The 27,775-nt window shown below is 37.2% G+C and overlaps 2 protein-coding genes across 11 annotated transcripts in view; one reads left to right on the top strand and one right to left on the bottom strand.

The window, feature by feature from the left end:
* BMP2K (BMP2 inducible kinase) overlaps window positions 1-7,696 on the top strand; it is a 182,548-nt gene extending 174,852 nt beyond the window's left edge. For all 5 annotated transcript variants that reach the window (XM_037014861.2, XM_037014864.2, XM_037014860.2 and 2 more), the window contains one exon: window positions 1,814-7,696. In XM_037014861.2, coding sequence (XP_036870756.2) covers window positions 1,814-3,246 — 1,433 coding nt within the window. In that variant the 3' untranslated portion in view covers window positions 3,247-7,696. The remainder of the gene's footprint in view (window positions 1-1,813) is intronic.
* Window positions 108-27,775, bottom strand: PAQR3 (progestin and adipoQ receptor family member 3). Of its 6 annotated transcripts, XR_005060429.2 has the most exons (9): window positions 27,417-27,775; window positions 23,983-24,145; window positions 19,363-19,518; window positions 16,203-16,400; window positions 14,303-14,393; window positions 11,409-11,557; window positions 10,794-10,877; window positions 8,736-8,883; window positions 108-3,276 (listed from the first exon to the last, which is right to left on the bottom strand). XR_005060429.2 is itself a non-coding variant. In XM_017660596.3 (7 exons), the coding sequence occupies exons 1-6, from the start codon at window positions 27,599-27,601 to the stop codon at window positions 11,415-11,417; spliced, it is 936 nt and encodes a 311-aa protein (XP_017516085.1). In that variant the 5' UTR covers window positions 27,602-27,775; the 3' UTR covers window positions 8,914-10,877; window positions 11,409-11,414. The 6 variants fall into 6 exon arrangements, 2 of the variants coding, with proteins under 2 accessions (XP_017516085.1, XP_036870761.1); XR_001853145.3 differs by lacking the exon at window positions 10,794-10,877 and having other exon boundaries at window positions 8,736-8,858; XR_001853144.3 differs by lacking the exon at window positions 10,794-10,877 and having other exon boundaries at window positions 8,736-8,876; window positions 27,417-27,774.

Below are 27,775 nucleotides of genomic sequence, written 5' to 3'. Positions count from 1 at the left end.
ATGTTCCAGCGGTAGAGAGATTGTAATAGTTAAGTGCACCCTTGAAACCTAAATCTATTAGGTTCCTCAGTTTCCAGTTGAAAACATGAAGGGCTTGGATAACAAGATAGCTCAAATAAAATACTTTATCCAAATCTATCCAGTTCCTGAATTTGAGTAGGGAGAGTTCGGGTGTTGCTGTAGTAAGACAGCACCGTCTTGAGTCTAAATTAGGTTGTGTACGACAGCACCCAGATCGAGATCCCCGGTGCTGGGCTAAGTGTTGGGTCTCTAGAGAGCCACTAATAGATTTTAAGCAATAGCCACATGATTAGTGGAGCAGTTTGAAGGATTTGGGACTGGAGGCAGATAACTTCAGAAGCTACAGGGTTTTTAGATGAGAGAGAGGAAAGGAGAAGAGAAAACAGATTCCAGAGATTTTAAAAACACTATTTGGTGGGAAAAGGAAAGATGATTTCCAGATTTTTGTTTACTAATTTAGAGGGAGCTGGAGAGCACAGTTTAAGAAGACAGGTGATCTCTCTTGAAATTACTGAGTTTGAAGTAATAGTAGGATACATGTCATGATAAGTACTAGAGGAATAAAAGAGATAAGTATTCTTGGTTAAGTATTAGAGATCCAGTCGTTATGGTGTATGTGGGATTAAACATACAAGTACTTAAGACCTGGGGAGGACATGCAGAAGGAGAAACAGCCAAGGATAGAAGCCTGGGGAACATACATGTTTAAGGAGATGTTAGTGAAAGAAATCTCTACGAATATGGCCAAGAAGGAATAGTCAGAGAGGTAGGAGGACCATAGTGCTGACTTTGAAAGAGAAGGAAGGAACTGAGAGATGTCATATGCCATAGGGACCACTATTTTAATAATGGGAAAGTAATTTGTCCAATTTGTCCTTCCATTAAGTTAATTAGTTTTCATGATTATAAACTGTACTTCCAATCCTAGTTAATTGTTTTGCAAAGGACGGGAAGGGATGGATAGATATGTGGTTGGGTCAATTCAAATTAATCCCACCTCCGGAAAATCAGTTAAAGACACCAGTGAATTGGGAGGAAAGTATATTTTCATGTAAACAAAAATATTATTTTTATTATATGCCATATAGAGAAATTTTAAAGCACTATATTTTATATAATTTTATTACCTAACCTACAGTGAATGTATTGATATTTTTTAAAGGTAGCATGCTTTTAATGTAATGTCTAGTAGTACAGATATGATAGTTGAAGACTGTTGTCTAGAGAAAGCAGATGTCCTTGGGACAGTCTCAGTTTAGTACTTGGCCCTCAGCTTTGATTAAGTCTTAGGGAATGCACCAGAATGCCAGTTCAAAATTACCATGAAACATATTAACTAAGCAGACAAGCTCTTCGTACTTGTTGATCTCTGTGGGGAAACTTTATAAGAGAATTGAAATATAAGCAGGTTTTTTGGTAAATACGGGATCTTAGCAGGAGTTTTATGCCACACAAATATTATTTTGAGAGTGGCAGAAGAAAATTTTCTTGTGTACTATATTCAGAGTCCTCTTCTGGGTGCTATACATGAAACGTGGCTGTTGGTGAGGACTTACAATGAGTAAGTAGTGTGTAGGGCTACAGAGTCAAGTCTGTCTGCACTGAAGGGCCTAACCATCTAGTTGAGGACAAGGGCATTCCTAAACCTAATGACAGGGAAGTGACATTACTTCTTTCTCTAAGGGAACTGGCATGAGGGATTTGTAATGCTTTGTGTTAGTACATGTTATTTAGTACAAATGGATTTTGAAATGCATTGGCATGCTATAATAATTTTTCTTTGAACATGCAGGTTCTCCTGAAAAGAAAATTGAACATTCATCCATGAATCAAGAAAATACCACTGCAAACAAGAATAGAAAAGCAAGTCCAGTATCTAAAGACCACCGGACTGGAAAGAAAACCTCAGAGAATTCATCAGTACAAGGTCAATTGCAAAAGGGGAATGATGAATCTGAAAGTGATTTTGAATCAGATCCCCCATCTCCTAAGAGCAGTGAAGAGGAAGAGCAAGATGATGAAGAAGTTCTTCATGGAGAGCAAGGAGATTTTAATGATGATGATACTGAACCAGAAAATCTGGGTCACAGGCCTCTCCTCATGGATTCTGAAGATGAGGAAGAAGAAGAAAAACACAGCTCTGATTCTGATTATGAGCAGGCCAAAGGAAAGTACAGAGACGGGAGCCCTGTCTGCAGAGGCGGATCTGGCAGTGGGCCAATCCAGGATCCTAACAGAACACTCCTCACCCCAACCCGATCACCCTCTGATGCTGGAGTGGAGACCCCTACACAGGAGTTCGATGTGTTTGGTGCTGTCCCCTTCTTTGCAGTGCGTGCTCAACAGCCCCAACAAGGAGAGAATGAAAAGAACTTCTCTCAACGGACCAAGCTGTCTTCTGTGGGACTAGAGCAAGAGGAATTTGATGTATTCACCAAGGCACCCTTTAGCAAGAAGGTGAATGTACAAGACTGCCATGCAGTGGGGCCTGAAGCACATGCTCTCCCTGCTTGTCCCAAAGGTGTAGATATATTTGGCTCCACTCCATTTCAGCCCTTTCCCACCTCAACAATTAAAAGTGAGAGCAGTGAGGACCTTTTTGGGCTTGTGCCCTTTGAGGAAATAGCTGGGAGTCAGCAACAAAAAGTCAAACAGCGTAGTTTACAGAAACTGTCCTCTCGCCAAAGGCGCACAAAGCAGGATGTGTCCAAAAGTAACGGGAAGCGGCATCATGGCACGCCAGCCAGCACGAAGAAGACTGTGAAGCCCACCTACCGCACTCCAGAGAGGGCGCGCAGGCACAAAAAGGTGGGCCGCCGAGACTCTCAAAGCAGCAATGAATTTTTAACCATCTCAGACTCCAAGGAGAACATTAGTGTTGCACTGACTGATGGGAAAGACAGAGGGAATGTCCTGCAGCCTGAGGAGAGTCTGTTGGACCCCTTTGGTGCCAAGCCCTTCCAGCCACCAGACGTGCCATGGCACTCTTCACATCAGGGTCTGAGCGACATCTGTGCCGATCATAATACTGTGCTGCCTGGGCGGCCAAAACCGAATTCACGGCATGGAGCATTCCATAGCGCAGAGGTGTTAAAGATGGACGATTTTGGTGCCGTGCCCTTTACAGAACTTGTGGTGCAAAGTGTCACTTCACATCAGTCCCAACAGTCCCAGTCAGTTGAATTAGACCCATTTGGTGCTGCTCCATTTCCTTCTAAACAGTAGATACTTCTGACAGACTCTTGGCATTAACTCCTGTTTCAAAAAAGTATGAACAGTTTTATGGATTTGAAAGAAAATTTATTTGTATAGCTCTTTATATCATTAATTCTTACAGGTCAGTCATACTAGGGGATTTTTAAATAAACCACACAGAATGAGGAAGTCTCTCCGCAGGGCAGTGACGTGCTGTCCCCTCCATGAGGAGGAGAGGGAGCCACGCTGCAAGCTTGACCCAGGGTCTGGCTGTTGACAGGGCGGCCCAGGACAGCAGGAACGCATATGGCGTCTTTCCAGCTGCACAGCCACTGAAAAGGAGCTGGAAAGTCAAGTCATTGCTTTTATAACAGAATGTCACTTGGGTGTGCATATCCCAGATTCATTCCAGAATCAGCATTTAAAACTAAGGTTATTTATACATACACAGGTTGCACTTGTGGATTTTTTAAAAAGTCTCTTCTAATTTCCACACACACAAAAAATCTAGTTCTTGTGAAGAATTAGAAAGCTGTTATCTGGAGAGTGCAGAGATTTTAGTCCTTGTACCTTTCTCTATAAGCAGAGCCAGAAGTAACTTACTATTGTGCCTAAAGTTTCATTTTTAAAAAGAAGTGCCATTATTATGGAATATCTGCATTGAAAGCTACAACAAAAACTAAAGAGAAGAAATGTCGAGTGGGAAAATGTAAAAAAAAAATGACACAGAAGAAGAAAAACATTTCAGAAACACTATATGTTTTTGTTTTTGAATGATTTCTTGCTCAAAACTTTTATTATGTCCCTAATAAAGCAGATTATTGGAAAAACTGGGAGTGAGGAGAGGGTTATGTAGAAATTTTACGTCAAGAAAAAAATAAGTAGCTGGAACCCTGAGTTTTTAAGACGTTTACAGGGTAAAATCATGTTGCATTTAATAATACTTTATTAAATTACCACCTTTACCCAATATTCCCCAAGTCGCGAACAACAATTTTTATTAGGTTTGGCAGTTGAAGTAGTTTATTAATAAAGTGCACAGAACAGCATAACCCACAAAGCCTTATAGGCAGGATTCTTGCCTCCTGCTGCAAGTACCTCTGCACTAGTATGCAGGACCTTCAAATGGTCTAAGGGATTAGGTGATGAGGGCCTAGCATTTCAACTCTGCTAGTTGATGTGTCTTTAGTAAAAAGAATCTAGCTACCAAATTGCCTTCTTTTTACACCACAAATCCAAATTAGAAACTTGAGATTTTCTAGAAATTGTTTAATAAGATAGACATTTATGAATTAATGTGAATACAGTATCTGTGCTTCCTATGTCTTCAACTGTTTTATAATTAATTGTTCTTCCCTATCAAATTAATAATACTTAGAAGTTTCTAGAGCTGTTAAATCTACAAAAAGGGGCAGAAACTATTATCAACTGGCATGCTCCTTGATTGCTTTATTTTAAATTAACTCTCTTTGAACCCAATTAAAGTATATTTTATGAGTAATCTTATTAGAATCTCTTAATTATAGTGCCCCATTTGGGATGAGCTATTTGCTTGTTTTCACAGTTCCAAAATTGGAAAGCAAAGTGTATGTAACTAAAGTGTGTATTCTTTTTTTTATTGCTTCTCTTTTATATTTTAAATTAGATACCAATGTTTGGACAAACAGGGAAGTAATCTGTGAATCACAGTCAGCAGAGGTAGACCAAACATTATATTACTACTTAAGAGTTGTACTTCTAGAGCCCGACTGCACCAACTGTCTTGTGCCAAAGGCAAATACTACATTTGCACCTTTTTTTTTCTGATTCTCAGGTTAATACTGCTAATACAAATGCTCAAGTAGATGTTCTTTAAAACCTTATGGTGTAGATTCAAGTGGTACTTTCTTTTAAAAGTGAAGAGTTGATGATTACATAAAGTAAATTTATGAACTATAGTAGGTTTGTATCAAACAAGTTTTTTTTTTTAATGAGAATCTGTTGGTTGGTATATATACAGTATGCTTCTTTAAGTGTTTTTAGTCCTTGCCTTAGTCTTTGCTAGGCTTTATGAGTTTTGTAATTTAGAAGGGGTAAGTGGGTGAATTGGCATCTCCTTGGCTTGTAAACATGAAATACTTAGTCTATCTGACACCAAGGCCTTGCTTACACTTGCTTTTCAATACACTGAGTAATTTTAAATGATTTAGACACTGATGTAGATGCTCTGGCTTATTATGTTGGATAAAGTCTAAGGAAGTAACTTTGACATTGTTTAAAATACTTACATCCTTATTTTTATTTTATTATATAGCTCAGTGACTTTCCTCTTTGAGATTATAGCTCAGAGGAAACATTTAAGATTCACTGAACCCAGTGAAATAGAAAGAGGGAGATTACTTTGTGTTAAAGTAGAAGCATTTTCCCAAGGAGTACAGGATTAGGGTTGTTTTCCATTTCCCATTGTCACCTGCCACTACGGTTGGGATTTATGTCACTCCACACACAATTGATGCCCAGCTAAATTCCCTTATGAGAATAAAGCTCCCAAGACGTGAAAGAACTTAGCACATACTTGGCACTTGCACTCAGTGGTAAAAGTCTGGCTCCGCTATGGGATGGCCCAATTATTTAGGGAAGGAAAATGGGGAAGAAATTATCTTCCTATTATTAATCAGGTATCCTTTGTGCTTCTTTTGTATGTAAAGTACTCATAACTCTAAACCTGTAATACTTGAACATCACCAAGGGAAGTACATTATGAAGCTAGCAAAAATCTGAGGCCAAAGTCAATTCTGTCCTAACAGCTTTAATGCTTATTGATTATGAATAATTGTTTTAAAAGTGGACCATCTACTTAGTTACTTTAATATTATCACTTCAGCCAAAATGTTAGTGCTAAAAGATCAGGTTTTATGGCATCAAAGAATGTATCTGCTAAGATACAAAAGTTGCTTGGTATATATTTTAGATGAGGAAAGGTTGTTCCCCGGTGAAAATTTAATATTTATTCAGAAGGATTGGTTGGGAAATGGTGTTAATTCTTCCACTGTCTGGCCCCATCCTTGTGTGTGTGTGTGTGTTTGGGCACAGTTATGACATTGTTTGGAATTATAGATAGATGCACCTTTTGATCCTACCCTGTTGATAACAGAGTAAGCAATATATTGCTGTCCTCATCTTGCTGGTGGAAAATACTAAGGTGGAGCCCACTCTTCTACTCTGATGTTCATCAGGCAGAGTAGTTTTACTGTTCATTTACTCTGCTTGGTTTATTTTAAGTTTTGGTACTTCATGTAAGCATTGCTGGAAGGTACATATGTCATAATATCACTAGTTCTGAGGAGTTTGGGTACCTGTTTTAATAAATGTAGAATGTACAGTCAACTTTTTAGCAAAATTACTCATTGTTTTAGGTCTAATTGATCTGACAAATCTGTGAGAAAGAGATGACATATTTACTGTGAGAATAACAAATGTTTATTTGAGAATTTTTATACACAATGGTGTTTATATATCAAGATACATAAACACATGCATGCAACATGTCACATTTCTCTACTGTGGAGTTGATGTGAGTTTTTAAATTTTAAATGAAATTGCTACCACAATCATTACTAAAAGAACATTTGCTTTTAGTAAGAATAAGGTAAACAGATGCAAATGCAAAGGGTCATCATTTGGGGTTATTTTTATTTAAGAAGTTACTGTGCCACTTTTGAAAGAGAATTTTTTTTATTACTATGCTCTTTTCGTGATTGGAAAGTGATCTAATAGTAAGCAGTATATTAGTAGTAAGCTATTTTTTAATTGCTGGCAAACAGCTTTAAGTGCACTTTCTTTGATTACACTTCAATTTTTTGTTAAACTTGAATTTTCTGAAGCCTTTTAAGTACCACTAAGCAAATAACTTTAATAAGCCTGATTTATATCTTCATTTTATTTCCAGTTGTTACTTTCTAAAGTAACTTCAGTCCTCAGATATAGCTAGCTGGGAAACTGTTAAGAAATAGAACTGTCAGTTGCTTTTGTTTTCTTCTTCTATCTTATTAAGCAGTAATGGATTTTACTACTTCATTGCCTTTAGACTGCTTATTCACAACTGAATTCTGTCCCTCATTCACTTTGCTGTTTGAAATTTAAATTTATTTTCTTACTGTATTTATCATACCTACTGTTTTAATAATCTGCTTTCTTTAAATGCAATAAATCCCAAATGGATTGCATATTCTTTATAATCAGTGACTTTGGAGTTTTTCATTTGCCATATTAAAAAAGTTTCATTTATTCAGTTCTTTCATTCACACCACAGATAAGCACCACCAATTATGTGCACCAGCTAGTGGAAGAAACAAATGAATAGGATCAGACCTTTGTTCTTACGGACTCAGTTTTAAGTAAGAAAACCCATTTTGACCTAGCATTTTTGCGACAAAAACACTTACCAGCACAGTTTGTTCAGGTACAATTACTGATCATACTGATGAAGGTAAGACAAAAACATCAGACTCTGAAGTACCTATTGAATGTTTGGCATTCTATATTCTTCAAAAACTGATGACACGTATAACTTAAACATTTGGTTAAATAAAATACTGTAACCCTTTGTTATGTCAGTAAAGAGACTTTAGCATGTTAAAGAGAAAACCTATTTATTGGATTGGTGGACTAAGTTTAGTGTCAAGATCATAGTATTTTCTTATGTATTATTCCACAAACTAGTCTTTAGATTGGTGGCTTGTGGAAGATTCCTCTTCTTTGTTATGAATAAACTTTTTTTAAGTAGTAATACTTATCTTAAATTATGTGGAAAAGTAAGGGCTTTGTGTATTTTTGATAAATTATACAAAGGAGTAAAATATTACAAATGACTAGAAAAGTTATATAAAAAAGACCTGTGTAATGTAAACTATCCAACCTCAGTTATAGTTTACTTCTCTAGAAAGAATATATGCTGCAAAAAGAGCTATTCATTTGAGTAGCTAATTCCATCTCCAGCATCATATTAAGATGTAGTTAATATTCTCATATTGAAAGCATTAACATTTGAAGTTTCATTTGTAGCTCACTTTAGGTCAGACGGTTGTATTATTTTTGATCCCAGATTTACAAAGCAGGACTAGAACTCTGGTGGCTGTTATTCCTGCCCTATAAGGACGGCAGGTTCACTTTTCACAAGAGGCCCCTATTGCTATTATAATATCCTTTCTGAAAATGGTTCCTCAAAAGTAGTTTTGGTTTTGGCTATTTATCTTTCTTCCCTACTTGGGATGTATGGTACAGAATCGGGATGTTGGTACTTAATAGCATGTGTACCTCTTTTCCAATGTGAACAGTTACTGTGATAATGTGTATAAGAGATAGATCCCCTAAGAGCTGAGCTGATTGCTTACTTCACACACTTTAGGAGGGGTTGTAGTACCAGAATGGTGATTGGGGTGAAAACACACCTGTTCAGCTCAGCAACTGGCAGGGATTCAGAGTGCAGGCTTTACCCCTTAACATTTAATACAGGGCAAAGGATATCTCCAGATAGGTACCTGCCAAATGGAGAGTTCTACAGCGTATGCCAGTCAGTCAATCACAATCTTCGAATCGGATACTGTGTCCAGGTAGGATGCCATAAGATGTGACAGACATTCCCTGAGTCTTCATTCCTGGTTCTAAATACGATTTTGAAGCTGTTATGTATTACAAAGAATGACAAGCAGCACTTAATATATTTAGTAAATCCAGTTTATTTACATAATACATATTTTGCCATGCAGCTTACTGGAATACATTTAGTATAATAAAAAAAGACAAGCACTGTCCTGCTATTTGAAAATGGCTTTATATAGAACAATAATTGTCTCTTAAATGAGCTAACTACAACCTTACAAGTCATCATAGATAATTTAAAACAGCCATGGATAATTTTAAAATGTAAAGGCTGTAGGTAAAGAGCTTTCATAGTTTACACATTGGTGAAATTAAAATCAGTTTTTTTTACTACTATAGCTGAATGGTGTACTTGTTATTTTACTAAATCTATAAAAACAGAAATATACCTTATTACAAGGCTTAGATCTCTAGGTAATTCTTAAATAGTTAATGTTAACAATGTCTTAAAAATTTTGCCAGTAGTGATATGCACACAGTAGGTGGTCAATAAATTCTGATAATACAGAAATGTTTATAGTTGACAGCAATCCACACTTACTCATTCCCTACTTTATAACAAATACATCATAGTTAAGATAAAAATGAGAGCTTTCTTACAATATTTAACATTTGCATGAAAAAAGAAATGTTCACCTCATAATTCTCCCTATAGTCAGACTTGTATGCTTTTTAAATTCAAAAAACAATTTTAAATACAGTATGCTCTTTTTATCCATTAATTCAGGTAAATATTCATACATTATAAAAGCCAGGAAGATTTTTAAAAAATAAAAGAAAATGAAACTAAAGGTTCAATATGTTTTAATTTTGAGAAGATTGTATAATAAAAATGGTGCTAGACCTAAAGTAACTAGACTTCTCCATTTTAAATTAACTAACTACTTAGTGTATTTGGCCAAAATGACAGAATATATATTTAAAAGCAATAATATGTATAAGCCAATAAGGGATGTTTTAGGGAAAATATGTCTTATTACACCAAAGTGTCTCATCACTTAGCATATAGAGCAGATTTGTGGCTTTATGAAGTAAGCTATTTTCAAAGTAGTGTTTTCCATCATAATGGTACCATAACAGTACACCCTTAGCCTACTGGGGCAAAATTCTTGCTGAGATACTAGTGTGGGGAATTTATATTCCAAAAAACCTATACTGAAAAGAAATACAAAATTTTACAGACTCATAAACACATTAAGTAACATTCCTAATATCAGATGTAAAATGGCATTTTGGGAATAAGCTTCACCATCAATTAACACTTCTGATATTTAGAAATTCCAGTGTTCAAAGATAAACCAGTATTTAAAGCAGCTTATGTCAACTCATTAAGAAACTTTTTGGTAATATTTTATATTCCAATAAGCAACATGTTTTTATGAATGACTGCTTTAAGGGATTTAATTTATGCATATAAAAAGACCAAAGAACAAGAATGTTGGGTTGTATGACAGGGCAGTGAGATCTATTTTTTAAATATATGCAATAAAGAGCAATTTAATGTTTTAAAATACTAGATAGTATATATCAATACTCTGTGTTATCAATACAATGCTTAAATAACATGTACATAAAGACTAGAGCACAGGTGAATAATCACATCATCCAATGAGGCATCTGCATGACTTTGTTCTAAGGCTTAAGGTTTACTTCAGGGTCAAGACTGGGCCATCTGGATTCTATGGCCTTGAAAGTAGCACCCACATAGCTGGGAACCCCCATCATCAGGGAGTTTAGGACTGCAAATTCAGAGAGGTGAAAGCTCTTTTGCTACAGGAATTTTGGAACCACAAATCTGTAATTGGCAAGAGTCTATTATATGGAATTAAATATTTGAAATTAAAAGGCTTAAATGGCTAATAACTTGGTTACCAGACCACAGAATTTGTTGCCTGATTATCAGGCAACATGTATTCAGTTTTTAATATGATTCTTATCTGATGGGAAATGACAATGCAAGTCCTCTTCCTCTCCTCAATGCTTCTCTAAAAGAAGAGGTTTCAAGTTCTTGTTCTAGTCAACTAAAAAAAAAGGAGAAAAAAAAAATCCAGTGTTTCTGAGGAGAGGAGAACCTGTAGCTTAAGTGCCTGTTTCTCACAAATCATGTTATTTAAAGACATATCCTAGCTTGTGTTAATAAGCAGACTATTGTATGTAACCTTTGCCTTGATTAGGTACACACTTGATTATCGACTGTAAATATCTTCTATTAAAGTAACTACACAGGATAACTCCATTTTATAATGGAGGTAAAGCCCTTCTTAAGAAAATTAATCTGGTATTACTCTAAAATGAATACTGTTTCTAAACTGGTTTCATATTTATTGTTACTCAGATGTTTCACATACAAGCAGCAAATTAGTAGTTTCAAGGGCCCATAAAGCAGTTAGTATTACAGATCCCCAAGTATATTTTTCCATTTTTATAAAGTACTACTCATGATGTATTAACCAAGAGGAAAAATGAAAAATGAATGGGAATCTTAGCAATAGTGGGGTATACAACTCCCCATTATATATTGCTTAACAACTGAGTACACCAGGTGGCCATACCTGAATTCATAAATGTGAAACATAGTCAGGACAAGGTTTGTTATGTCTGTATTGCATGACATACACTGTTGACTGATGCCACCAATATAACATCACCACTGCAAGGATATGCCATATCTGGTGGCTTGATCCAAGGTAGTTTAGTTGTCCTGGAAGGGAAGGTAAAGAGAAAAGAATATTTAGTATAACTATATTTTGATATTAAAATATGTATTTTTATCAATGGGCCTGGAAATACGGCTTAGCAGCAAAAATATTTTGGCAGTCTCAGAGCACCTGGAGATTGGCTAGAGAGTAATTCAGACCCAAATGTTTTAAAAAAGGATGAATTCATTTGAGTCTAATTATAAGGTTTTACTCATTGAATATACTGGTGAATGTTAGAAATACTATTCTAAGTGTGTTTTCAAAATCTAACTTGGTTAATTTCAGGAATTTGACCTTTTTGTCTCCCATATCTTACCTACCTAGTGAAGAAAAGATATGATAGAAGCAAAGGAAATTAGTTCTACAAATCACAGAGTTAGGTATGAAGCAGATATGCTGTTATATTTCAATGTGTGCTGGACATACTTTCTACTTCAGGCAGGTGTGTAAGCAGAAAGCTGACCTGAATCTTGTTGTTATGAGACTAATGGAATAAAGTGAAAAATGTAATTAGTAATGGGTTAACTAACTAAGGTTGATGAGTTCGTATACAACTTAGAACTATCAATTTCTTCTGTGGTTAAAAGTTTAAATTCCAAGGCAATTAAATAACATCTGCGAAACTTCTGAAAAATAACAAAATACAAAGCTGTTGAAATTTAAGTAACTTTTTCTTAGTCATGGTGCTTCTATGGTTATGTAATGTAAATATTCTCTACTGTCTTTTCTTACCAAGAAAAATGAGTACAGTATGTAGATTATTTAAAGGATAAGTTAACAGAATCCTTTCTGTAGGGGGTTCTTAGCCTTTTTATGGTACCACAGAACCCTTTCACAGGCTGGTAAAGCCCAAATACTTATTTTTAAAAGCCTAAAAATACAGAGGCTTATGAAGAAAATTGATTATACTGTAATACAAGTACACATATCCACTTACTTCTGTTCATAGACACCTTGGAAATCCTTGGACCCATCAAAAGCGTTGTGATGTTTATGTATATTTAAAAACTTGACCAGAGGGAAAGTATTTGTTCTCAGGTTTCATTTTTTTGACTTTGCAGTATTCACTCACCATCTCACCACCACTGTGCATGTTTCTCTTTACAGCCAGGTCACAAGGGAGGACTGGCTGAAGTTTCTAAGCCATTCATTCATGAACATCTGACACTATCACTTTTATCTGTAAAGACTTTCCATTTTCCCATATTCTACATATTCCCACTGCTCAAATGCACCCATACCCCACCACAGTCAGCTACACAGGGCTATTTGATGTCAAGTTCATCTTGGAGAAAAGTTGCATAATATGTGACTTATTTTTATGAGTGCCCTATATTAGACAACTGGTAACATCTGATCTGAATATTTTAAGGCCTAAAAACACTATTGCCATAATCATTTAGTATAGGGAACTTTCACAGTTCAATTTTCTACATGTATCTGTGATGATGAAGAAATCAACAATAAATGAATTATTAACAAAGTGATACAATAATGTATTTTACCAGAACTGCTTTCTGAAGAAAATTCTGGCCCTGCCTGGAGAATGTGTGGTCTTCAATTCAGGGACATGTCCTACTTATGTTCCCGAATCCTAAGAGTTACACTCAGGTTCTTTTTTATATTCCATTCTTATTTAAAACTCCATGGTAAAAACCAAGTGCAAAGAGGAATGCTTGAGGTTCTGTGGTCTGTGTGTTCTCTCCAAGAGCCGTTTGCATCCTTTCTTCAGTGCATGTGATAAGTGGCAGAATCCTATCTGATTCACTGTGGGAGAGATTTTAACCCAGGATGAACGAGGGACAAGTTTGGAGTATGAATTTAAATGACTCCCTTCTAGGCCCACTTAGACTTGCATCAAAAGCACATATTTCATTTGTGAGATGGAGGTTGAGAGATATTATAATTGAGGGCTTACTACTTATGAGGAACTGTGCTAAATATTCCACATGCATTTTCTCATCTAATCCTCACAATAACCTGATGGAGAAAGTATTTATCTCCATGCTTCAGGTGAGGAAATGAGCTGAGAAAGTTTAACTAACTGATTTAGCTCACATAGCTACTAAGTGTCTGATGTGGGATCTGAACCCCAGCAGTCTGACTTGAAAGCTGATGCTGGTTAACAGGCAAATACAGTTTTGGAGAACGTTATTCACTCCACCGAGTGTCTTCTTATTTTTTTAATGTATATCTTGGGGACATAAAGACCCCTAACTTTTATTATTTTCCCCTTAGCACTGAGCACCTGGAAGCTGATAGGCAGACTGGTGGCCTTTATTTTATAGAAGCTTATGATGGATATACTGCCAAATAATTCTAAACCTGGGCTTCTTTTCATCATCTTATTTTTTTTGTCTCTTCTTCTTTAATGAATGTCTGCAAATATAAATTATTTTTTAAGACTACACTTGTAAATAAAGAAGTTAATCATAATTGATAATTAGTATTTCCAAAAAAAGCAGTGGCTGGAAAAACTGCTCAGTTAGAAAACCCCCAGCTTTGTCACTAGTTCTTAATTGGGAAATGGTGGTAACCCCACCTACTGGATTCGACACATAAGCATGAAAAGAAGTCTGTGAAAGCCCTTTAAAAGTGAAAGTTTCAGATAACACTTGAAAATAGGAGAGCCATTACATAATCAACAATATTGAAAAAATAAATCTGAGTTTTGATGCTCTGAAGTATATACCTCCACCCTATGCTTAGAATAAAGTTACAAAAATCACTGTAAAAGTGACACCCACCTGGAAAGTACCGTTCTGGAACTTTGGAAATGTAGAACAGGAAAGCAAGAAGAGCAATCACATACATCACAATTACACGGGGTGCAAAGTCCTGAAAAAGCAAAACATTTTTTCACAGCTCGTTAAATCCTGAATGTATTATGAATCTACTACACAGATTAACTAGGATTCATAGGTGGAATTAAAGTGTGTTAAATCTGAGCTGCTTTTGCAGACAGTCTCCAGTATTAGAGGTACTAATGGAGCTAGAGCTGTCACATGGCTGAGGTCCTAGGGACATCTGACTCTACCTGTAACACAGGAACATGGGTACAATACATATGGGAACAGAGTTACCAGCTGAATAAGCCAAGAGACTAAAGACCATGGACATGTGGCTGAAAAAGACCAAAGAGGTTGGGCCCAATAATGAAAGCTCCATCATCCCAGATAAACGGTCCTCTGGAATACCACTATATGAAGCAGTCCATCTCACATCTCTGCGAGAAAGCTTTTCCTTGCCCTAAGAAAATCAGCCAGTTATAATTCATCCATACTGTTTCCAATTCTGGTTATAAAGCTAATTTGCCAAGAAACCATTTAAGAAATAAAGACAAATTACTTCTCTTCCTCTACACATATTTTGGGAATTATCATGGCCCTATCTAAATCCTATGTTCTCAGACTAATCAGCCTCAGATTTCTCAAATATTCTAGTCCCCAACTCCACTATACCAACCAGATTAGCCCTTCTGGAGCTTTTCATCTCTGGCTAAGTGCTTCTCTCTCTCTCTCTCTCTCTCTCTCTCTCTGAATCACTGATCACTGGATCAGTGAATCACTGGATCACTGAAATTCCTTATTATTACTGTCTCATCTTTCTTCCAATTTCCTAATCTTATGAAGAAAGTATCACCCTTGTCCTCAAGCTGGCAAAGGTGCTGATGACATTCAGTTCACTATATCAAAGAGCTCTCCTTCAGTTTAGATTTATACTCAAATGCTTCCACCATGCTGTGGCCAACTTCATGCAAGTACATATATGCCTACGATTAGTACCCCATCTTCTAAGAAAATAGGATTCTTTTGAATAAAGCCTGCAAAATCCCATATTCCAGACAAAGGTCTCACTACAAGTGTATGTGGTGTCTAATAGATTTCTTGGCATATTTACTTATGCTAAAAATTCTCAAGTTTACTTTCTAGCATATATGTACTCTCTAGTTTTAAATGGATCTCTAAGAACTTAAGTCACATCTTTAATCCCCTTCTCAAGCATACTGAAGTCTCACTTATGTTCCTCCAAATGTACTCCAACTGTTCCCCCTAATGCCTAACTCTAACAGTTCATTTATTTCTCAATATATTTTCCTTGGTGGACAGAATATACTCCTGTGGCTCTTGCTACTGATATGATGATGTTCAAATCACAGTCTCAAACTCTGATGTCAGTTCCAGAGACTATCTCCACCTTTACATCCCACAGACACCTCAAACTCAACAGGTCCAAGAAAAAAACCTTTCCCAACTCCTCCTCCTCCACACACAAAAATACATACATAAATAAAATGAATCAACTGCAACTACTTCCATATTTGTATTATCCACTGACCCAGCTGACAAAGCTGGAAACTAAGGAGTACTCCTCTATAAGGACTTGGCTATTTATACACTAAGGGTAACAGAAAGAGAGTTAAGAATGTTATAATTTCATAGACACCTCAGAAAAAAAAAGTAGCTAGACTTATACTCCTGCAAGGTATGCTTATTCAGATTAAAAATTATGGCATCAGTATGCAGTTATAAATATGTTCTTGAATGACAAAGACCACCCACTTGGCCTGATTACACTACTTTATCCAAAAGGAATAAAATTGAAAGGACAAAAAAATGGGAAAAATACTGACTACACTCAACTTACCTGTACAATAGGAGCACCAATTCCTCCATTGAGCCAAACCCAGTGAAGAGTAGGGATTACTCCATATCCCGAAACAGAACAGAAGATGATAGAACGGAGCCTCTGCCACTGCTGTGTCAGGTAATTGGGATGAATCTGGGCAAAGAACACCGCCAGGATCATAGCAAGCACTGTGATCAAGTACACCTGACGCCAATACTAGAATGAAAGGAAACCACATAGGTACTGTTACTAAAAATAAGGGAAGGGAAAGAGTAATTTTGGCTTCCACATTACACATTCCAAACTTGGTATTACTTGGTATTTTCATTTCTAAAAATGATTACCTTCCTTTCTTAAAACAATGTGTACTCCTTACCACCATTAGGTTTCTTAGGATGACAAACCACATTCCAAAGTGGGCTGGTAAAGAACACATTTATTCATACAGAAGCATTTTCATTTTCCAAGTACTTATCCTATACCAGGGACAATTTAAGTCTGGTGGAAACAAAGCTATGACTCGGACTCTCCCAGGGGATGAGCTCACAGGCTGTGGGAGGGGCAGAATATAAACAAACAATGACCATCTGTTTATAAGTATCTGACTTAGGCACAAATGTTGCAGAACCATGGAAGGTGGAGCAATTGGTGTTACCTAAAGTAGATAAAAAATGCTTCATGCAGAAGATAAACCTAAGCTGGATCTTGAGGACAAAATGAGATTTGGTGGGAAAGAGGGGGCACTGGAGGAAAAGGAGCAGCACCTGCCATGGGGATGAGCAGGGAGGCTGAAAGGCCAGAGGGCTGTCAGGCTAAGGGTGTGGAACTTAACCATCCTGGCACTGGGGGGGACAGCAGGTTTGGTAAAAATGAAATGCCATGGTTGTTTCTCACATTGACTTACTAGAAAGAAAACTGACATCAGTGTAAAAAAGAAAGGTGAATGGAAGCCAGCTAGAAGATATACCAGAGTAATTGATTCAAAGAGAGAGTGGGGGCTTGGACTCTTACTGAACAAAGAAGACAGATGGGAGCATCAGGTTCAGGAGACATTTTTGAAATAAACCAGTCTTACTGGTTGACTGATGTGTGACGACAGAAGAGGATGGCTCGACTGTTTCTAGTAGGAAAGGCAGCAAATGGCTTCTACTCATGGAGCAAATGAACAATCCAGCTGTGGTATGTGTGTGTTAAGAGGAGAGAAGGGGGAAGCATGAAACAATGTTTAGTTAAAAATATATTTAAAGGGCTTAGAGAATATTTAGGTATCTAAATGAGCAGTTGAAAAGCTGCTCTTGAAGCTCAAAAGTTAGGAGCACATAGGACAGAGTTCTTAATATGGCTCCAAGGACTTTAGTGGAGCTATTAGCTTTCTGAGATCACATATCAAATTGCTTGGTTAGTCTGTGCCCAAATGTACATCCTTCTGTATGGAGGGTCTATAGTTTTCAATCTCATTCTCAAAGCAGCCTGTATCCCTTCAAAGCTAAAGAGCCACTACAGCAACTGAATTATTTGGAAATGACTAGATATCAGAGGGAAAAAAAAAATTTTTCCTTTAAATGATCAAGGACTGTATTAGTTCCAATAGTTTTCTTTTTCCTTTAATCTACTTTGGACTTCTATTTTTTCTTTAGAGATTTGCAAAAAGTGTCCCACTAGTCAGTCTCCTTAATTATCAGATATGTTGGGAAGAGATAATAGAAAACAGTTTTCAGAGAAATAGAGAATAAGGCAAGCAAAACAGTCCAAATATTACATGGCTGCACTTACAAGTTCCTACTTATCAAGTGTGTTTGCTCTACTTTTTTTTAAAAGATTTAAACCATTCAATGTGAAACAAGTTGTAAAAGCTGAACAGACATGAATAGTCTACTACTAAAATAAAATCAATTTATAAGGTTAACTGCATATATATTTAATTATATGCTTATATTCTAAAGTAATTAGGCCTAAAAAGCAAATGTCATGTGTTAAATGGCTATAATTATGTTCTTACATTCAAGCCAAATTTACAGTTTTCCTCTTTGCTAGCTCTACCTTCTGGCTATGTTGGCAGTTATTTGTTACTGTGTAGATAAAAGGTTCTACTTAAGAATTCCCAGCAGTTAAAGGAATCCTGTGTTACTGCCAGTTTTCTCAGTGAGCAAAGGCTGGGGATTACAGCTTTGGAGCACCTGCTACATAGGAGGACTCAAGCAGGACAGGCTTTAGTCACTGTGAATAGGGCTAGAAGAACTAGTCCATAAACTGCCCCTGAGAGAGCAGCTCAGTCTGGCCTTTGAATGGAAGGGACTGAAAGGACAAAAGCAAAAAAGAGAGGATGGTAAGAAAGCAAGAGGAAAAGGGAGCAGGGTTTCAGGGGACTTTGTGAATGGGAGAGCTTGAAATGTACTGAGCTTATGGGAGATTTCATTTGTTTTCTTGGCTAGGACATGAGGTGATGAGCTAGGGGGGTGTATTCTAGTTAGGGTGGTCAACATGTTTAGGTCAGGTGCTGTATAATCTAATCAGTGTTTTAGATGCTTTGCATAAGGCAAAAATGACAGTTGTGACATTATAGTCAGAAAGTAGAGTGGATTTAGAACTCAGAGTGGATTTAGAACTCAGAGTAGACATGTATTTCTTAAAGACACTCACCACCTTTCTTGTCTGCCTCTAGGCCTATCTCCAAATATAAGACTAAGGAAGGAAAGACATATTTCTTATAAAAGAATATGGGTCAACACACTTAGATATATCTCCCCCTTTTTTTTCACTGAGAGAGGAGTAAAGGATGCAAAGGGAAAATGGAAAGCAGCAGCCAGCTTCATAATTTTATCAAGTGCTAACTTTGTTTAACTTGAACTCTATAATCACAAAACATGTAAGGTGTATCTGAGGAACCATGTTAGCTATATGGATTTAGTGGTAACATGAATAATTTAATGTTTTACATTATGTTTCAGAATATAACTTTAATATATTTTGATGGGAAATTAGTAAAATGAGTATGGGGCAGATAACAGATATTAGAGATCACAGGGCCCTTCTGAAAAAATGAGTTTATGCCTACCCAACTCTTCTATTTTTTTTCTGTAAGTTAATTATGTGCTTATTCATAAGTTCAAGAGAAACATGGCAAGAAAACTCAAGACCTATATTAAAGGTAGAATATAAAATGTTTTAAGTTACTTACATTATTACAATAAAATGCATAAAATACTCCAGAGACATAGCATCCCAGTATTCCAATAGAAATTCCTGCATAATCTAATGCCATCCATCTTCGACAGGTTTTTTCTGACCGATGGCAAGAAAAGAGATGATAGCCCACAGAGCAAAGCATACAGACCTGTGGATAATAAGACAGATCTTAGGTAAGAGAAACATGAGGAATTAAAGCAAGGAAAGCGGTCAGGTCAAGCCCATGCTTTCCAGCCAGACAGACCCAGGCTTGGATTCTAGCTTTGTGCCTTATAGTCAGGCAAGCTGTGTCATTCTCTAAGCCTCAGTTTCCTCATGGGTAAAAAGGGGAAAATAATCACAATGAAATGTAAAATCGTAGCCATTTTATAATACAAAAAATTTAAATGAATAGCATAGTAGTGGGGAAATTATACAAGTAAATGTTTTAAAACATCAACTGAGGCTTATTTTGATCCATGAATGAGTTTACTAAACTAAACTCCTTAAAAGTAATACATGTCCTTAAAAAAACAAAAATTACAGTATGATGTAAAAAAAAGCTCCTCCTATTCCCCAGTGGTAGCCACTGATAACACTTATGTGTCCTTCCAGATATTTTCACTGAACGTATCAAACACCTATGATACAGAAGTCTAAACACACACACACAGATGCACACATATGCGATACATACTTTTAACAAATGGAATCACATTATATTTCTGTTCTGCACTTTGTTTTTTTTCACCTAATTTAGACTTTTTTCACCTAATTTTCACCACAAAAGACTTAGACACATAAGACTTTCGTGTCTGTATGAGATTTCCTTGTATAGTTTATTTCTAAGTTGTAAGTTAAACATGGTGTTGTTGTATCCAAGAAAAAAAATTATGGCTTTGCTGACTTTATATGTTGCCAAATAGAGAGCAAGGCTGATGTTATTCTACCAGCTGCCCTGAGACAGACAAGGTTTCTGTGGCTGGACTCCCTGCCATGAAATACCTGCCATATACCATGCCCTTGGGGTACAAAGTTGAAACCTCTTTTCTCAAAGAGAATTTTTTTTGACAGGAGCGAACAAACGGTGCTGTGAGAAGTCCTATAGGGTAAGTCTGTGCACAGCATCATTAGAAAACAGAGGAGGGAGGGGTAGTGGACCTGTGGGTGTGTTTATCTGGCAGGTGGAGGAAACAAAACTTCTGGAAGAGCTGCCACCTGAGCTGGACCTTAAGAGGCTGTTCAGATATTCATCAAGGATGTATGTAAAGATGTGCACATACTTACTGGAGGACCCACAAGAAAAGCAGCATATTGAGAAACACAGAACCATTAAGGAATGTCATGTAGATTTCTTCATAATACAATTATGACAAGTCCTATACATCAAGGAGTTTTAACTTCAATACTATGGGCTAGGTGTGATACTATTTAAGATTTTAAGCACACCTTTACAGAAAGGCTGAGATGGGAGGTTACAGGAGCAGTCCTCACGAGCAATGATGAGAGCCTATACTAAGTGACAGGGGAGGCAGAGAAAATGGGACAGGTAAACAACATGAAATAGGTCAGACTGATAAAAATTTTGTAAGCAAATGCTAAGACAGAAAAACGGTCATCTTACTATAGTCTGGTCATTAAGCAAACCTAATTAGTTCCCGTAGACTCAATATCAATATTCAAAACAGTGCACCTAGACACAATCTCATTGCTTCATCCACTGTCTAAAATCACTGTCAGTCTGCAGCTTTGGCTACTAAGCTACAAGTCAGTTTTCTGACTCAAAAAACCTAACTCTAAGAAGCTTGGTTATTTGTTTTCTTAGATTATTCTTGACATTAAACACAGTAAATCTAGTGAAATCAAGGTGTACATTCCCCTTGACAGGGAAAGATCTCATTGTCATAATGTTGAGTGGCACCAAACAGCAAGCAGAGATGATCATAGCTCTGATCATCTGCCTACACAAGCACAGGAGATAGGCAGGCAGGCAGGCATGAGGCACTTGTGTATATAAAAGTAGAGAGATTTTAACTCAAATGTCAAATGTGGTTACATCTGGGAAGTGGAATTTCAGATGACTTTTACTTTTTTCCATATACTTTCTTGTTTGCTTACACTTCTACATGAGTATCTTATACTAATAATAAGAAATAATAAAGGTAATTTCATTGTGAAAAGGAAAATAAAAGAGGAAAGAGAAAACCTATAGTATCAAAAGGAAAATATATACTGTTAATAGAGACAACTGAGTTTTAAACAAGTTGTCCTACACATAATAATGTTCTGTATTAAAAAGGATGTGTTATCGTTAGAGTTCCTTAAAATACTGACTGAAAAATTATCTGACCAATTGAGCATATTTCAGTATTCTGGAAAGTTTCCTTCTGTGGAATATCTCTCTCATCAAGGTAGGTAGTTTTAGTGTGACATCCTGCATCTAAACTCCTTGGCATGATAACCAAGTACCTCAGGATCTTGTTCCTACCTCTCTCCAGCCTCATCTTTCTCCGTTCTCCGAAGATCCAACCAGAAAGACCAACACCTACAAGTTCAGAAAGTGCTAGTGTTGCTTGCTTCTGGGCCTGTACACAATTCATTTTTTTCTGCTTCAATGCCCTGCCTCACTCTCTCTTCTGCCCTCCTGCCTGGGTGACTGGATCTTTATGGTAGGGTGGTTATGTTCAGCACTGTATTACCAAGCCTAGCTGAGTGCCTGGGTGTAGACAGGAGGCATTCCAAAAATATTTGTTCAGCTGAATGTAAATGAACTGAATCTAGGGAAAAGTGTTCTCAGGTTCTATTCTTCTCTAAGATAGAAAGACCTCTAGGAAAGTTCAAAGCCCCTGAAATTACATTCTGCTATTCAGAGTGTACTTTATTTGGTTGGTAGGAAAGCACTAAACATATAAAATGGGTAAGTGTGAAAAGAGAGAAAATGTTATGTCTTTAAAAAATTAAATGTAAATCATTATTAATATATATATTTACAGTTTTCCATGCTTCTTGATGACTCTAAGAATTTGGGAGAATTGGGTGAACAAGTTAAAATATGGTTTCATAAAAATAAAAATGATAGAAATGGTATTTCTAAGTAGGGAAGATGTGCATATTTGTCTTTAGGAAGTTGTATAGCATGTAACAGAAAGATCACTGCACTGGCAGTTAAGAGAACAGGATTTACTGTCCTGCTGAATAATGCTGGTTAAGTCACTGTAACACTCTGGGTATTTCTTCTTTGGTAGTTGAAGTTATTTCATCTTTTTAGTTTTGATTAACTGCTTCCGTAGGCCAATATGAAAATTAATTTGCATTTCCTTAACTAACATCAGCTGTGGCTGGATGGTGACAAGATAAAGGTCAGGCCTAGGGGTAGGGGAATACATTTAGGATTCTCAAAATAGATTAGTATCTATGCAACAGTTGAGTATGGAACAGTTCTGCTTATTGAGAGCATCTCAGTCTATAATAAGATACATCTAAAAATTTAACTTGATTTATTTTTATCTAAAAATTAAATTGATTCATTTTCATTTTAAAACTAGAGATAGATTCTAAGAGATGTTTAGGTTCCACTCAGGACAAAAATTAAACCTAAGAAAGAGTATACTTAAAAAAACAACTTTCTAGTAATAACACAAAAATAGAGTATTCTTTTCTCAAAGAAATTTAAGACATTATTCCAGGAATTAGAATTAGAAAAAAAGGGGAGAGAGGTTCCCAATGTGATTTTTGGTCACTTAACTCCAAAGTTCTAACTTGAGTCAAATAATGAAGCTCTAAAGTCAAATGATACACAATGGAAGCAACGTCTGTGCCTGACTTAGATTCACCTTTCACACAGAGTATCAACAGATTAACTACAGGGAGTCCTCTGGCCTGTGTTTGGAGGAAGGGGGATGACAGTTTTTTCTTTTTGTTTTTATTTCTGTACTCTCTGCATTACTTAAAAAAATTTTTTTAAAAATTTTGGTTCACATTTGTTTTCTTCAGAATTACCTGTTTGAATAGCTATTAAATATAACTTCTAAAGGCACTTTTAAGGATTCTTGTAGAAAAATGAAAGTGCTTTGAATTAACAAATACAAGAGGTAGAAGAGGAGAAACTGAAAGTATTTGAAACCAGGCAAGTGTAAAAGGACCAAAGGAAATTAACATTAAAGCAACAGGAAACACAATTATCAGCAAAACAAGACATTAAAATTAAGATGGTATGGAAACAACAAATGCAAAAATCACAAACATATAAATAGGAAAAAGATGAGAAATGTTCCCAAACAAGTTTTAAGCAGATACTAGTGTTCTACTTCAGCCAGAAATGAGAGTACAATCAGATTCCTATCCTTCCATTAATCTTAAAGCAGAAATGTCTAAAGAGGGAAAAGGGTAAAGGAGAGAAAGGAATTTTCTCAGTCTTTAAAATTTTTAGATTTCAGATATACTCTAATAATAACATCCAAATACACTCTCATAAAATCATACTTTCAGAGCTTATATTTAAGAAAGCAAGTAAGCTAACCTATATGCAATTTGGGGCTCTTTAAAGCAAGGAGGGTGTGAAATAAGGTCACCTGCCCAAGCTTGTCTGACTAAAGTTCTCTTTACCAGTAACACTGTTTGTGAAATGACTTACCTGGAAGCAGAAAAGACAAATAGAACAAATTACAAAATCTTCTCTGGACGCACTTGCTGAAGGTAACACAGATGTCATGTCATATATTCCCAGTGTGAAGAAGAGAAAGAAACCAAGCAAATGACTCCAGATGTTTACCGTCTCATTAGATAAAATAAACAAACTGGAAAACAAACCAACAAGCAGCTCAGATTCAAATTAGCTCCTCACTAACTGTCAGCATTTAGAAGGTTAAAGGACAGTTTTTGGGTTCACCTAACACTTGCTACTTTAAGCCCATAACCTCATCTTTGCCTTTCTAAATTTGATATATCACTTAGTTTACTTAATCTTTAAGTTTTTCCACACCTCCACCAATCCTGAAATTGTAGAGCTTTTTTGGTGCTCACCTCTACTGCCATATTTACATTCCTTCCTCATATTATTTATGTATAAATTCCATCTCCTCTGCTAGATTATCACCCCCCTGAGGGCTGACACCATTCATCCTTACGGCACTGCTGTTCCAAGCAGAGTGTCTTGCTTAGATTAGATACTAAATGTCTACAGGAAAGAATGTGTATATTAAAACTGGATGATAGATAGGATACTTTGATAGGTATCTGAAAACCTATCTGAGTCTACGGTTAGGCACAAACTTCAAATACCATTTTAACATGCATTAAATGCAAATGCAAAGTTAAATAGATTGGACAGAAGCAAAACAAATACAACTTGATCCACTGGAAATGGCCTTTAAGATAGACATGCTGGAACAACTTCGCTGTGGTTGTTTTGTAACCAAACTAGTTTTCAGGAGGTATGAATTTATCCTTTTTAGAAACAACAGGAGATTACTTTTAATATCAGTACTATTTGCCCTCTTTCAAAATGTCCTAACTGGATTAAGTATGGAAGCACAGGTTGATAAAGAGTGTACCATCCAGAACAGGAGTCAAGAGATTCTTTGTCCCTCCACCCTAATCCTCAGCAACAAATTAGCTCTGTGATCATGAGCAAGTCACTTAAACTCTCTGACTTCAGTTCTTCCTCTATAAAACAAAGGGGCTGGATTAAATGCTGTTGCAAGTCTCTTCTAGCTCCTTCCTGAATTTTGTGAAGTACTTCTCCAGCTGTGGGTAGGACTCACTGAGTATACATCAAAAGGTGACACTGTGACTAAAGATTAAAATTCTCTTGCCAAATCTAATCTTTTTGTTTAAATTAAATTTTTGTTTAAATTAAGTGTTTGACCTTCACTGTTTCAGAATCCTTATTAGTAAGGATTAGTGTATAACTAATCGACTGAATTTTCAGCAGTCACCACAGTTCCCATTTTCTGTACATAAATTTAACAGCATCTCACACTATCAAATGATCATCAGAACTAAGTTGGATCTTGTACCATGAATTTCAGATTTATCCTGTACAAGCATCAAGCAGAAAGACTACTTATGTTTGGGGCCAAGGGGAAGGATGCAGAAATATGAGAGAACATAACTACAGGGCTATTCTGATAATTAGTATTATGTTTTGTCTATTGCCTCAGAACTGTTCATTTTGTGAAACCCAGTATAACCTTATTAACTAAACTCAGAGGCACAACCTTGGCATGTTCGTCCAAGACCTTGGCATGGTCTGCCAGTACAGTAGTGATACACAAAAAACCTCTCCTTATATCCGAAAGCTGTCCTGATCACTCTTGACAGCTAAAAGAGAGAAGGCAAACACCAAACCTGGAAAAGATGAAGCAGGTGGAAAGAGCATCTGGAAGATCCCCAGTAGAGGATCTGCTGTTATTCTGTGAGAAATTAGGCCCATACTCTGTTCACCTTCAAAATCAATAATCATCTCCATCATTATCATCTGTTAGGCTTTGAAATCGGTGATCACGATAACAAGCCACCATTTACTGTGTGCTTATTAGGCACCAGGCCCTGTGTAGCATTTTTATATACATAATCTCACTTAATTCTCATTACTTTCTGAAGTAGATATTACAATTACACTCATTTTTACAAATAGGGAAAATAAGGCTCAAAGAGGTTAACTTCTGTTCAAGCTTCCACGGCTGTTAAGTGGCAGATCTGGATACCCAAGTCTTTTTTGATTTGACAGCCCAGGATCTAAAGCACTGTATTTTCACTCCTTGATCCACAAGATTATGATCCTAACATCAGAATGCAGAAGATGACTGCTATGTGGGTATAAAACGTTAAAGGCAATTCGCTACCTGTTCTATCCTTGTGGAACTTCACATCCAGAGCTCTGATACCTAGTGTAACAACTTATGAACAGGGTGGACAGGAGGCATTAGGGAGGAAAATAATGTTTAGGATTCACATTGTTAAGTCCTGTTGGCCATCCACTGAAACCCAGCTGGGATGGACAGTGATGTCACTTTGTGACGGCGAGTCACAGGAAAACTTTCAAAAGACGGCAAGAGGATCTGGGGAAAGATCATGCTGCTACGAAGATCAACATTCAGACACGTGGTTACTGCTTTAAGCGACTAGGAAGCCCACATCCCGGCCCTGGCGTTTGTCAATACAGCAACCTGAAGCTGGCCAACATCTGTATCTTAATTATTTTAAAGAGGGGTCCTATATTTAAGTTCATACAGTGAATTTTAACAGCTATTCTAAGAACTAAAACACTGATTTTTCAGTTTTGTTTTTTTTAACCCCAGGCTTTTAAAGGACTCTCGGTTTTAAAGATTTAGATGATGAAGAAATTCCCCTATTAGATACGCTTCTATGGTGCTCTATTGGACAATGGTGCCCGTTATAGGCTCCCTTTGCTATAGTGCTTTCACTGTACAGTGTTTTCCACAATGGTTATGTAATGGCGTAGTTCTCTCTCTAATGTGTGTCACCCAGGCTCTACTTGAGCAGCTTCATGAGAACAAGGGCCATGTCTACTTTTCTCTTCATGACCCAGTATAGTGCCTGGTACCTATCAGGGGTTCCATCTGCTGAATGAGTGAATCACGGGTTTCTCAATACATATATGGCATGTGAACTTGTTTCCTATTATATAGACATTCATCTGGCCCAAATCATCTGAATTTCCATAGGGCTCCTCTAAAAATGGTACACACGGGGCCAAGTATGGCTGAGACATTGTCAGTGGGGTCTATTCCAACATGTATCCCAGTAATCACCAAATGGAATAAGGGATGTAAAAGCCATTTGTAAACAGCAAAGCGTTTTAGGAGAGTTGGTAATTATCATCATTGTTACTTACTATCATTATTCTTCTCTGGATCAAGTATCCCCTCGAGGGAAGAGTGAAGGTAACGAGAGGGGAGAGGGGTTAAAAAAGGATGAAAAGGATGGAGCAGCCAGGAAATGACAGGCACGCAGAAAGCGGGGAAAGCAGCAGGGACACCAGACAAAAAGGGTTGAGGTGACGAGGAGCCGCCGGCGCGCCCCACGCTGGCGGCCGGACTGTACCTTTTGATACACAGCCTGGAGGGCAGGTAGGCCCGGTAGCCGTCAGTGATGTACGGGTTGTCCTTGAGGGACACGGGGATCTGCTCGTAGGTGTAGAGGCGGATGCCGCGGGGCACCAGGACTGGCCAGTACTGGTAGCTGCCCAGCTCAATGTAATGTGCGCTCTTCAGCAGCTTCTGATGCATCCTTCCCGGCGGCCGCCTCTCCCCCGCGGGGAGCTCGCCCAGGCCCCGCCTCCCCGGGGAGGGGGCTTCGCCTCCGCAGCCCCAGCCCTGCGGCCCGCGGACGCTGCGCGAGGTCCTACGGCCCCGCCGCTGCCCAGGCCCGGCTCCGCTCAGAGAGCGGCCACGGCCCTCGGC

The sequence above is a fragment of the Manis javanica genome, chromosome 5 (assembly GCF_040802235.1).
Source record: "Manis javanica isolate MJ-LG chromosome 5, MJ_LKY, whole genome shotgun sequence".
In the NCBI taxonomy this organism is placed as follows: Eukaryota; Metazoa; Chordata; class Mammalia; order Pholidota; family Manidae; genus Manis; species Manis javanica.
Note: the sequence above shows the minus strand (reverse complement) of the source record. Positions and strands in the feature narration are given on the sequence as shown.

Bases quoted from the DNA above. Each gene is read 5' to 3' on its own strand.
- PAQR3 (XM_037014866.2), bottom strand. From the start codon at position 27,601: ATGCATCAGAAGCTGCTGAAGAGCGCACATTACATTGAGCTGGGCAGC. The intron at 14,394-16,202 runs GTAAGTTGAGTG...TTGCTTTTTCAG, and splicing joins TTGGTGCTCCTATTGTACAG to GACTTTGCACCCCGTGTAAT. The intron at 11,558-14,302 runs GTGGGTGTCACT...CTTCCCTTCCAG, and splicing joins TCCAGAACGGTACTTTCCAG to GACAACTAAACTACCTTGGA.